Below are 13,037 nucleotides of genomic sequence, written 5' to 3'. Positions count from 1 at the left end.
AGATAGCAGAAAATGCTTCAGTTTGCTTAAAGCATTGATAACACCTCTAAATAATTAACTGAGGACTTCCTGTCTTCAATTACTTAATGCTTTTTTTAACATCTTGAGAGGATTATAAGCAATTTATGGATTTCACATGATGAGCACATTCACCACTATTCCCACAAAGCATTTGTGGGATCATGTTTCCAAAGCTTTGATGTAATTAAAAATAAGCAGCAAGACAATGGTGCTGTGGCAAGGTGCTCGCCTTCACGTCTGCCATTTGTGAGACCCGAGATTCAAGGTCTCCACAAATACTAATGCTACAGCTTCATTAATGTTCAACTGTTGCTCAGGGAAAACAGGCAGTTTTGGAGAGGAAAAAAAAAAAAAGAAAAAGAAAAAATAAGGATAATGGGAAAATCAAAACATACATCCACAGGGAATAAGACAAACAGTTCAAACATTTGAGATTAGGTATGAAGCGAATTTGATTCTTTTATCATATTCTTTTAATTTAGAGAGCAATAATTACCCACATTGCTAAATCGCTCTCATGAATTCCACATTATTACCCAAGGAAGCTCCTGCAGAAAACAGCAAAAGATTTGATTATGACTGTCAGGAGGAATGATCACTTATTTCATTCCTGGCTTAACATGGCCGCACTGAACAGTGGCTTAACAAAACAGGCACACAAAAGAAAAAAAAAAGATCTTTGTTTCTCAGAAATTAATTTCATTTCCTCTCACATCCAACTGCTAAGTATTGTTGGCATTAAAATGGAGACATAACTGCCTTGGAGGAGCATGAGAAATATTTTTCAACGGGCTTGATAAATCACTCCTTGTTAGAATGTTCCTTCTTTGCAGGGTAAACTTACAACAGCAATTCCAAAATATGTACCACCAACTCTGGCTAATGTCTCATGTCCAGAAGCACTGAATATGGAGATAGGAGTAATACACTGTTGATCATTTCACACTTCAGCATGGTATTGTCAGAGAGGAACAGCAATCTTGCTCTTCTGTGAGTGACTACAGCAGAGCCAAACTATTTTAAAGCACTAAGAGATCCACCCTGGATCAGGACTCATGCTTTGAGGGGTATTTGAGTGCCATCTATGCTATAGAGGATTTATGAGCCCTAAGTCAAATTCTGCTCTTTGGCTGGCTGTCATATGGTGTGTACAACATAGAAATCTTGAAATTTCCTACTTGTGGGGCAAAAAACCTAGGGAAAATTAATGCATTAGTGAGATATAAAAATTTAATGAGCAACCTGAGGTCAAAAAATGAAAATAAAATTATCCCATAATGCTTATGTCCCTGCTCTGTGTTCAACAGAAGCATTTCTAAGAGGAATTTTGGCTCAGTGTAACATTCAAAAACAACTAAAAATTGAATATGTGAAAATAATACATTTGAGGTCTGAGCCAAACTTTCCCCCAGAATCCCTGGAATAAAGCTTCTCTCATCAAGTATTTAGAAAATGGCTATAAGCAATATATAATATTATAAACAGAATTTGGGATCTTTCCTGTTCTGTCTTCCTTTCCTTTTTATTATCTCAGACATAAAGTACTGGATCCTTCTCGATCCTACACTGCTACACATTCACAACTGCGTTGCTGCACATCAGTGATGTTAAAAGAGCGAGATGAATCTGTATGAAGGGATGGCTGGCCTACACAGAATAGCTGAGTCCTTGAGCACACTACAAAGCATGTATCTTCAGTCGAGCAGGATGGATTTATTCTAAAATTCTGAAATTAAGTCTATTAATATTTTAACAAACAGCAGCTAGAAATGAAAGAAATTGGAAAAAAATAAATTTAAGATATGTAAAGTCATGATGAAGCATTCCAAACAGTGCACAGTGCTGGGGATTTCAAAGTTACTGACAAGTGGCATTTTTAATATATTAATACTGTGTTATATTTTAAGGACAGGGCATTAGCCTGTCAAAGAGCTTTGCCTCCTTACCTGACACTGTGTGCTGCATTCTGCCTGCAGCATCAACGTATATAAGTCCTCTCCCCACTTGACTGATCTGGTACTCTCTGATGATCCCATTTGGTTTCTTGGGTGCACCCCAGCTTAAATGTAATGCTGTGGAGTTCAGAGCACTGACTTCTGGTGGCTGAACACTTTCAGGGACTCCTTGGACAGTGACTGCAACTACCTGAAGACATATGAATTAAACAGCAATTTAATGTAATAGTACACTAGATACCATGATCAATGAGAATGTCACTTTTGTTTTAAAATGTTGTTTGGGCTGGTATATCATTACCAAGGGGCTGGAGAAGTAGTTACTCTTTTCCTCCTTTTTCACAATGAAATCTGACCTTGAATACATTACATAAGTCTGTGTCTCCAATTTATCACAACAGGTTCACCACGTTTTAGCTGCAGTGTATGGCACAGGGTGAAACAACAAAAACTGTATTGCTTGAAAACTCTTGATAACTCTCTTCCATATGGTTTGTCAGTGTCTCTGCATTTTAACTGCCTGATTTCATATATTTTAAGCACCAGTAAACATGGGGCTAAGCCTCCCTATATCCCATGCAATCTGAACTCTATTGTAGTTATCTGCAACTCCATACTTCTGTAAGGAATCTAAAGATTTTGAAAGATAGGATAAGTTTGCACTTGTTAAGTTCTTTTACCAAAAAAAAAAAAAAAAAAAAAAAAAAAAGGAAAAGGTAATTTTCTATTGACACATCTCCACCATCAGCTACAGAGGAGGCATTTCCAAATTACATTGGTTTAATAAGTGAGTCAGACCATTTTCTCTTTGAGAATCACTTTTCTTTTTCTGCTATTACCACCATAAAGTATTTATATTATGTTGTAAATATAAAATGTGCCCTCTATAATATATTGTCTTAGTGCATTTGGTGGAATCAGTCCCCACTTGCAGACTTCAGTATTTGCAACAGTAAACTCTTTAATTACAGGCAAGTGAAATAAGCAGGATTTATTATCAGGTCAGTGGTTGCAGCAACTGTGCCTAACTAGTTTCCAGACTACAGCTCTGTGTGCGGGGAGAGGACTATCCACCTGTCTTCATCCCTCTGCATCAGTGTTTTTTATTTTTGACTTCTGGCTAAGATTTGCATGTATAAGAAAAACATTTAAACACCCACAAATAAAAAAAGAATCATCCCACAGATATAATAATTACAAAACATAGTCATTACTCCCCACCTCTGCCCCACAGACCTTACCTTTGTAGTCCTAGAAATTCATTTTCAAAGAGGCAAGAATAATATTGTGAAAAAGAGGTCACTTAAGAAATAGTTTTTGCAAATGATGAATAAGGCAGGTACTTTACAGAATAAAAACCAGAGCTGGTTGAATAGTAATGTTGGTGAAAGGCATCCATGATTCAAAGTGATACAAATGAAAATGAAACTGTGAGAAAGGGAGGTAAGAGATTCTGTTTGCTTAAAGCTGAAGCTGGGGCAGGTTGCACACAAAGGGACAGTAAAGCCTGAAGCAGGTGCAGATATAGAAAGCCAGCAAAAAATAATATAGTGAAAGGAGGCTGTTCCAGTGGAGTGGAAGAGTAACAAGTTTGTTGAACAAATTGCTAGAGTGTAACTAAAGCAGATGATCTAAGAAATAGCAAGGAAGAAGAGGCTATAGACCTCTTAGTGAGAAGCAAAAATTTAATTTCCAGGTTTAGAGAAGGTGTATTTTAATATTCTTTATTCTGCCATGTACAGCTTTCTCTTTAACAAACATCAGTTCCTTTGCACAGCTGAACAGTGCAATTTCAGCTTTGCCAAGCCTGAGATACTGCTTTCTTCTTCCGTTTGCTTGTATCACCCTGAGGTTCCAAATATTCACCTGTCAGTAGCTGAATTCAAATCAGATTATTGATGGTTTTTTTCACTTACTCAATAATCAGCGTGTCTCCAAATTACTCCTTTCCGAAAGCATTTCAGTGTTGCCACACTGACTGATAAAATCCTGGCACCAGTTCCCACGAAGCCCACTTCACTAACCTTGCTGCTGTCTGTGCAACCAGCAACAGTGCAGGCTCGCAGCTGGTAGGAATACTCTTGGTATGGCTGGACACCACTGCTGTCTGTGAAGCTCGTTTCTGTTCCTCTAAAATGCTCAATTCCATTTCGCAGGATGATGTAGTGAATAATAGGACCTATTGCAGAAAGAAAGTTTTCCCTTTTGTTAGCTGAGGGATCCTGTGTCATGGGACAATAACCTATTCTGTATACAGAAAACATTCAATGAAATATCTACATGGCCAGAGTAACAGATAGTAATTCTGATTAAATGCTGAATATCAATTACCAGCTACTTTTCTCACCATCTGCATCAGCATCTGAGTAGATCCCAGTTTTTAGTGAGAGCTTTACCAAGTTTCCTCACAGTTTGAAAACAATAAGCAAGATTTCCTGACATAAACATAAGCACCACCAGCCTTACCCCTGAATCCCCAAATATTTTTAGGATGATTATCATTTTCTGATCATATCTGCACACTTATTATTACAACTGTTCTCAAAAGAGGCTTTTTGGCACTTTGTAAAGACATAATAAATTGTCTTCTGTGAAGAAGACTCTCCTCTTACTTGCAATAAAAATTATAGCAACCTCGAACAAAACCTTCCTGCTGAGTTTAGGAATATGTGTACTTCAGTGACAGGGGTTAATTAAGATATGTTTTCTGATTTTGGAACACTGCCACTGGAATGATAGAAAAAACACTTAAAAAATGTATCAATACCATTAGGTTGAAGTGGTTCCTCCCAGTCCAGAAGAATCATGTCTTCCCGATTATCTACTTTGGCCCATTTTGGTGGACTTACACCCTGTGGCGCATCTTGCTTAGTCACAGCTCTGCTGATTTCACTGAAACTTTTTCCATAGCTATTCCAAGCAGCCAGCCTGTACTCATATGTGACAAAAGGTTCGAGGTTCACATCTAGAAAAAGAAAATTACATCTGGATCATCTCAGTCTTATCAAAATAAAAAATAACATTATTTTCCCCCCTGGGTTTACAGATAGAAATGGTTGTTATTCTTTGGACAGAGCCATAACTTTTCTCAACTTTTTTGAAAGCAGGTTTATATGTTATGGTACTCATTGAATTTCACTCATTGCATATCCCTGAAGTCTCTGCCCCAATTCATGGATTACTACTTAAAAGAATTCTGCTTCACTACAATTCACAGAATCATAGAATGGCCTCGTTGGAAGCAACATTAAAGACCATCTAGTTCCAACCCCTCTGCCATGGGCAGAGACATCTTCCACTAGATCAGGTTGCTCAAAGCCCATCCAGAGCCCATCTGGCCTTGAGCAATTCCAGAGACGGGGCAACCACAACTTCTCTGGGCAACCTGTTACAGTACCTCACCACCCTCACAGTAAAGAATTTATTCCTAACATATCATCTAAACCTATTGTCCTTTAGTTTAAAGTCATTCCCCTTGTCCTATCACTACCCGCCCTTGTAAAAAGTCCCCTCCCCAGCTCTGTTGCAGACCCTCCCTTAGGTACTGGAAGGTGCTCTAAGGTCCCCTGGAAACCTTCTCCAGGCTGAGCAACCCCAGCTGTCTCAGCCTGTCTGCAGAGCAGTAGTGCTCCAGCCCTCTGAGCATCTTCATGGTCTCCTCTGGATTCCCTCCAGAAGATCCATGTCCTCTTCACATTGTCTCACATTTAATTGGGGTATCTGAGAACATTCAGGCCATCTTTTTCTCCAGAACAAATTATCCATACTAACAAATCACCAGCCTGGTCTGCCACTTCTCCTTACCTGTAAATGAATACTGTGTTGGACCTCCTGTATAGACAGTCTCCTCTTCTGCTGGACACACAGCTGCTTCTACTTCTGTTTCCGTTGCACTCAGTGAAACTTTTATCCACGCACAGATATTCTCCTTGGGATCAAAGTCACACTTTCCACAATGTGCTGTTTCCTCCATAGATAAAGGGCAAAGGACATTAGCCTTGCATTCTTCTTTTACCTAAGGAATACACAGGCAAATGTAAATATATTTTCCTTTCTCTGGAAATGTTTCCATTAGTATTTCTCTGTGTTTGTACAACACAAAAACCATGCCACTACCTTGAGTACACTGATATTTCTAGCATATAGGAGACCCTTTCAGCCTTTGGCCTGTCTACTGTCTTTGATCACTGATGTTTATATAATCCTTTCTAAAAGAAACAGAGTTTTTTTAGGGTTCTTGGATGAAAGCATAACAAATTTTAATTACTGGAAGCACAAATTGATGGATTTGTTGAAAATAGAAGAGTCTAGAATCAATGACAACAGGATTTTATCCAAGAATGTGAACATTCTGTTCTTGCAAAGGCCAATATCCTGTGGCAAATCAGTAGCAAATTCCCAGCCCCTCACACAGCTTGCCAAGTACACAAGAGGGCTCTGTGCAAGTCCTTGGCAGCTTTTAAGGCTGAGAACTCTATCCATGGGCTATATAAATTATGTCTTCTGCCACACCACTACTAAACAGAAGCTTTGCTGCAATAAGAAGACTTCTGCAAACATAAAGATGTAAGATTTAACCCATAAAGTACAATTCAAAGAAATATACACTGAACATCCACAACTTTCCATTAAAATTCATGAAATAATATTTTTGCCAAACCATAAGCTAGAGAGCAATAATTCTCATAAAATATAGGTTGCTGCAGAAAGAAATGTACTGCCAAATTTGCAACAAATATTTTTGCCCATTAGGCCATAAAATTCAGAAGGAAAACCAAACAGATTATATCTAATGCTTCTTTAATTCACCTATTGAAATTAGCTTCTTAGCTGATTAGAGACCAGACAATTTAACTTCCCAAATTTGGCACTTGCACAAAAAATTACGTTGTGATAGATATCCATATGGTATGCAGGATATAGATGGATTGCATTCCCATGTAAAGTAGCTGCAGAATGTGTCAGACTATCGGCCCTTTTGCTGTTAGTAAATCTATACATCTCAGAGAGCCAGCACTGCTATCTCTTTTCTACTGTGGGTAAGTGAAATACAAAGCACTTCCTTTGTTTATACTTTATACCTAAGGCAGGGATCTGGTGTGTTATCTACCAGAATTCATTAACCTGTTCTCAGCCATTTTTTTCCTTGCATGAGCTACTAATACAATGCATTGAGGAACAGCAGCTGACTCATCACAATGTCTGGATTTTCTCTAGGAGAAAATTATTCAGACTGAAAATGAAATTACATGAAAGCCTTGACATGAAAAGGCAAAAATGTAAGAAATATTTCTGTATTACCTTAGCAGATGAACAACAAGGATATAGGAACACCTGCATATGGCAGGATGGGGTCTATTTTACTTTTCTTATATGTTTGGTAAATTCCACAATATCTTTCTGATTTCCATATTTTAGCATTCACAATATCCAATGTCCTTATGTTCTTTTTTCTCCCTCACTTTCTGTCTCTCTTATCATAAATATAATTGCAATTTTATAAAATAATATACATATGTATAATATATATATATAATAACAATTGAGAACATTTTTACAACTTATGTATAACACCAAGATGCTAATTCTTGAAGGTTTCTGTTGAATTCAGCTTGGCAAGGCAAAATTGTCTCATGCTGATGCCTACATTCACAGGGCACTCTTGGAAAAGACCAAATTAGCCTTTATGGTGTTTAGTTTACTCTGACATTAAAATAGAATGAGAATAATCTATACAATTCATTAGGCATGAAAGGACCTATACTAGTACTGCTGAAATTTATGCTAAAATGGCCACTAGTTTTCTGTAGGATCAGGATTAAGTCCATCAAGAGAATGTCAATTGCTTTATTTTTATTTGGGGTTTTTTTTGGTGTGTTTTTTTAAGAGGGTTGGGGAAGTATGTCCTACTGCCTGCCTAAACTGAAATGTAATAGCATTTTTATACTTCAGAACTGGCCATCCAATTTTAATTTCCACTTAATGAACATCATCAGAAACAGTGGTCACAGAATGGAAACTGGCTATACATGTCAGTCTTGTTAGTATGCCAGCTTTTAGCCACTGTACTAATCTGAAGTGCTGGGCAACACTTCACAGAGGCAGCTAATCATTATTAATTCCTTTAGAATTCATTGCAATAACATCAATCATGGCAAACTCATTCGGTATTAATATGGATGTAATGTGAAAATGAATAATGCACACAAGAGTTTTTATATTCCTATTTTAGAAAAATAGTTATGAACAGTGTATTTCTCTTTCCATCACCAAATCAGAGCCACCGAGAGATTTTCTATCAATTACCTTCATCATCATTCCAGCTGAAATCTTGTCAGAGCAAACATATTTCAAAGGATTATATCCAACTCCATTACAGCATTCTTCGCTCTTTGGAATAAGTTCAGTCTCACAGCATTTTACTGGCACTTGGTCATTCTTTCTAACATGTGCTAGGGACTCACCACTGGAACCTGAGCAGCATATGGTATCTGACTTATTCACGTACTCTTGCCCACAACAGAACATCCCTGAAATGAACAAACAAACAAAAATAATCTGAATATGAAATTTAAGTAAACAAATAGATAAGAAAGGAGAAAGCTCACAATGCAATATATCTTGGCATAAACTCCCCAGCAGCTGGAATTATGCAGATTTAGCTAAAGTGAGATTAAATTCAAACGTGAGGTGACTGAATTAAGCATCCTGACTTCCAGACCTACTGAAAACAATCAAGAATTAAAGAAACAAAGAGGGTCCCCTACAGACAATGTTCACCACTCCTTAACTTTTTAAAGAACTTTGGTATGGAATACCACACCAATGTACTGGCCACAGCAGGCTGGAGATGGATTGTTGATGAAAATTTCCTGTAGAACATAAAAACTGAGAAAGCTTTCCATGTACTTTCTGCTCAGGTCTCCTGCACACACCCATCACATGAGCAATCTTCCAACAGTGCATCTTAGCATTCCAGAATTTATCATATATTTTATATTTTAAAGTAGGGGTTCATATTAGGTACCTAGAACAGAATGGGTCACTTGGAAAATACCCACAGTGAAGCTTCAGCCATCTAATACAGAGAATTATCATTCAAGAAGTTGAAGTTGATATCTATATATAACTTGCATTTCTACAGTGCAATTGATAAGCTGCCAAAATTAATTCCCCTGTCTTTTTTCTGGTTTTAATAATTTCATTTTTAAAAGAAAAGTTCATCATAATCACTGCAATTTTCCACATATTCACATGAAATACCAGTGTTGAACCCAACACATCTAAAGAAAGGGCTATGTTTTAACTCAGAACCAAACACTACAAACTCCTTTATAACTGGCAATTAAATAAATTTTATTACTAATTGAACTAGGAAGATACACAAAAACCAGGGCTGTGATATACTGTTACATCTACATAGTTTGTGTTTGACGTCATTTCTGTCCTACGTTGGAATTTAAAACACATGCAAGAGTGGCCACTTTTTTCACTGCCTTTTATTGCAGCAAATCTCTCTTAGAAGTCATACATAATGAAAATTAATCTTTAAAGGTGTGATCCTGCTAAAGCATTCAGAACATTTCATTCCAATAACTGGAATGGCTAAAAATGGTGATGTTACTTGCATACTTTACGTTTTTTCAGGGCTGGTTCTATTCAAAGCAATCAAACTGTGATCACTAGCTCTTCAAGGGGTAAAATATTTCCTCTTGTTCACACCCTTTTTTCAAATTGTCTTAGGATCCTACAAATTTTAAAGAGAGAATTAATGCAGAAAATGACTCAATTCAATACTAATAAGCAACTCAGACAGCCTCAAGGGACTTCTGACAGGCAAACTAAAATTTTGATAATGAACTGTTTTTCTATTGAAACAAACAAAGCTGTATTCTTTCACTGTGAACCTCATCTTTGTTTAACAGAATTAAATTTTTCAGCCAAGATTTCACTCACATAACAAGAAGTGACTCCCTTTCTAGTTTCTTTGGTAAACCATTACTTCTTTAATTATTATCAACCTTGTTCCAGTGTGATAAATTGCTAATTACTTAATACCCTAATCAGCGTTCATTCTTTGCACAGATAAACTGTGACAGCGCCATTAATTTAAATAGTAATTTCACTTAATGGCCAGAACGGCACACCAGATTTTTATGCAGCATTTTCTGAAGACTGCATCCATCACTGCAATATTCTGACATAAAGATGTCTGACGTGCACTAACTCACTTAGGGAGAGCAGATGTTGCAGAGCAGAGTTTGGTAGTAATTCCCAGAGTGCATCACTTCAGCATGAATGAGCTGCAAAGGCAGAGGTAGACAATCTTCTGAAACTGCATTGCATAGCCTCTGACCTTTCCTTAATTTATCACATGTAGCACTTGACTCCTGAACCTTGACACCTCAAATGTACAATTTTAAATATGCTCCAAGAAAAACAAAATAGGACCATGTAATATTGATGGATTGATTTGCCTTCCAAAAATTGCTTTATTCAATTGATTAAGGATCCAGAAATTCCTATAAACCCTTGCTGAATTCAGCAAAACATCAAAATGTAAACTATTTGTTTGTAACTCAGTTGGAATGCGTGTGTCATATTTTATATATTTGTGTTTCATAGGCACGTAATGCATTATAGCAAAAAGAAAATCCACGGGCTGGAAAAGACACTTCCTGCTAACACTGATTCTGTCAACAATTATTTCATGTTCATCCTCAGCAACTGAAAAAATTTATAAACCTAGCTGAGTGATGAATTACTAATTTAGTAAATCTGCAAAACCAATGCTTTCAAAAGGGAAAAGATGAGTTGTAAAGGCTTAGACTTTGGAGCCAGAATAGAGGATCAACAAAATACAGAGCCAGTATACATTGCAAACTATTCCAAAAATCCTTGGCTTACATGTGGGTATTGCAACTATTACAAATCAGGAACCACAACAGTACAAAGCGTCATCTTTCATGAGTCTGGGATGTCAGTATAGTGGCATTAAAAGAAAAAAAATAGAGAGAGAAAGAAAATTCAAGAGTGGTTTTAGCTGACATTATCCTTTATAGCCAGAAGCAGAGAACTTTGGAAAATCACACTACAGCAGTGGGGCTTAGGATGTGCCTGTTCACCAATGCCAGCCTTTGCCAGTAGATGTCTCTATGGTCACCCCACTAGCTAAGGCCAAGGAGGGGCAAAAAAGGAAACCTAAGAAAAGAGAAACTAATAAATAAAGAGAAAAAAAGTAATGTATGATGGATGAAAATCTCTTTTTACAAGGCAAAATCTCTGAAAAATGGTATGTAATGGCAAATGAAAACGTTCTATGATTCAAGCTCTTAAACCAACATTCAGTGCAAACCTGGATCTAGATTCAGCAAAAAAATTGATTTTGAACTGGTCAGGCAACAAAATGAGATGGTATACAAGGCTTGAACTTTTAGTGATCAAGGTTTTTTTGGTTTTTTTTTAAGGACTTAGAGCACTCAAACAAAAGCTTTAAATTGTCACTAGATTTTTAGCTATGGCATTCATTGCCAAGTGCAAAACAGTGCTTCAGAAGCAATTCAGCTTTTGCATAAAAACACCCCCCCCTTACCTCTTCTCCTTCCAGACAATGAGATCAGCTTTCCAATTACCATATTCTTGCAAAATTGTACTTATCCATTTGCCAATAAATTATGTTTTTGTGTAAGAGCATTTTTTCCATTAGAATAATTACAATAATTAGGATAGGAAGCAGGTAGATTTTTGTGCCTGGCTTGTCCATTTTCATGATGTATTTAGCAAGGCTGAATTACTCCAAGAAATTAAGCAAAAACCAATTGAGCATGATCTATATGATATGATAAGAAACCACAATGTATTCTATGCTTAATGCAAAAGAATACGAACTTTTTTTCAGCTGTGGTGCTAATTCATCTTTCAAACCTGTTTTGTGTTCAGCTATGTGCTGGCTCACAGCGTAAAGTCCTCACAGAAAACCCGTGAGCAATGAAAAAAGCCACTGTTTTCTTTTTCAATGGCCAAAAAATGTCATCCCAACCCATTCTTGGGAAAAATAGTGTAAATTATTGAGCACTATAGGCTAAACACATTTTTAAAAGAGAGATATAAAGGTTTTTAAAATATATATATTTAAGGGGGAAAAAAAAAACCCCTGTTAAGAATACATATATACTGAAATGAAGAACATAACTTTCATCCCAAGATACCTGTATTACACTCCTACACAACTCATCTGCCCAGAGAGAGCAGTAAAAACATAAACGCTACCCCAGCAGTTCTGTTCCAACAGCATCTGTTAATTCACTCCATTTATAAAATACATATTGACAAAGACAACTGAACTGGGACCAGCGAGATTTGATTTGGTGTGAGAAAGTCAATTCAATGTGATTTTGTTAAAGGGCTCCTGCAGGCAAATAAAAGAGTTTAAGTAATAAAGTACATAAAGAGATGTTTTATGAGCCAGCCCCGTCATGTGGCAGCCGCACAATGTGCAGCTATGCAAGAGGGCCTTGCTCGAAGCTGGGATTGAGAGCATGGATGCTGTAGATCAAGCACAATTAGTGATCACAATGAGAGGGAGCTAAAATCATGCAAGCAGTGCTGCTCACAGCTCACACCACGAGTCGCCAGTGGAAGGGAAGGATGGAAACCACAGAAATCATGGCAATACTCATCTGATTAGCTCATCCTGACAGTCAGCACCCAATGAGGGTGCTCCTAATAACAGAACCACTGAAGGATCCAGAGAATACAAAAAATTAGCTGAAGACAGAGCTTATTTTTAGAGAAAGGAGGAGTTCAGCCTTCATATCTGAATTCTTAGTTATATATTAAGATTCTTAGTTGTATAACTAGGAGGCTTGAACTGGCACACACCATCACTCAGCTTTGTACACCAAACATAGCTGGGTACTAAACCTTCATTATTTCTGTATTTTTAAATCAGACTCCCTTTTCACACCACAATAGTTTCTAAAGTCTTTTTGTCAGGCTGAGAAAGCCTAAGGCTGATGGGATATAATTTGTCTAATAACTGTGGAAAGAAAAAACACATGA

The 13,037-nt window shown here is 37.1% G+C and overlaps 1 protein-coding gene across 4 annotated transcripts in view; it reads right to left on the bottom strand.

Moving 5' to 3' along the window:
* The window catches only part of USH2A (usherin), a 391,511-nt gene that overhangs the window by 76,271 nt on the left and 302,203 nt on the right, over positions 1–13,037 (bottom strand). For all 4 annotated transcript variants that reach the window (XM_064414216.1, XM_064414218.1, XM_064414217.1 and 1 more), the window contains 5 exons: positions 8,283–8,506; positions 5,781–5,991; positions 4,744–4,941; positions 4,001–4,155; positions 1,968–2,166 (listed from right to left, as the gene is read on the bottom strand). In XM_064414216.1, the coding sequence (XP_064270286.1) occupies positions 1,968–2,166; positions 4,001–4,155; positions 4,744–4,941; positions 5,781–5,991; positions 8,283–8,506 (987 nt within the window). The remainder of the gene's footprint in view (positions 1–1,967; positions 2,167–4,000; positions 4,156–4,743; positions 4,942–5,780; positions 5,992–8,282; positions 8,507–13,037) is intronic.

Source organism: Passer domesticus, chromosome 3 (genome assembly GCF_036417665.1).
Source record: "Passer domesticus isolate bPasDom1 chromosome 3, bPasDom1.hap1, whole genome shotgun sequence".
Classification (NCBI taxonomy): Eukaryota; Metazoa; Chordata; class Aves; order Passeriformes; family Passeridae; genus Passer; species Passer domesticus.
Note: the sequence above shows the minus strand (reverse complement) of the source record. Positions and strands in the feature narration are given on the sequence as shown.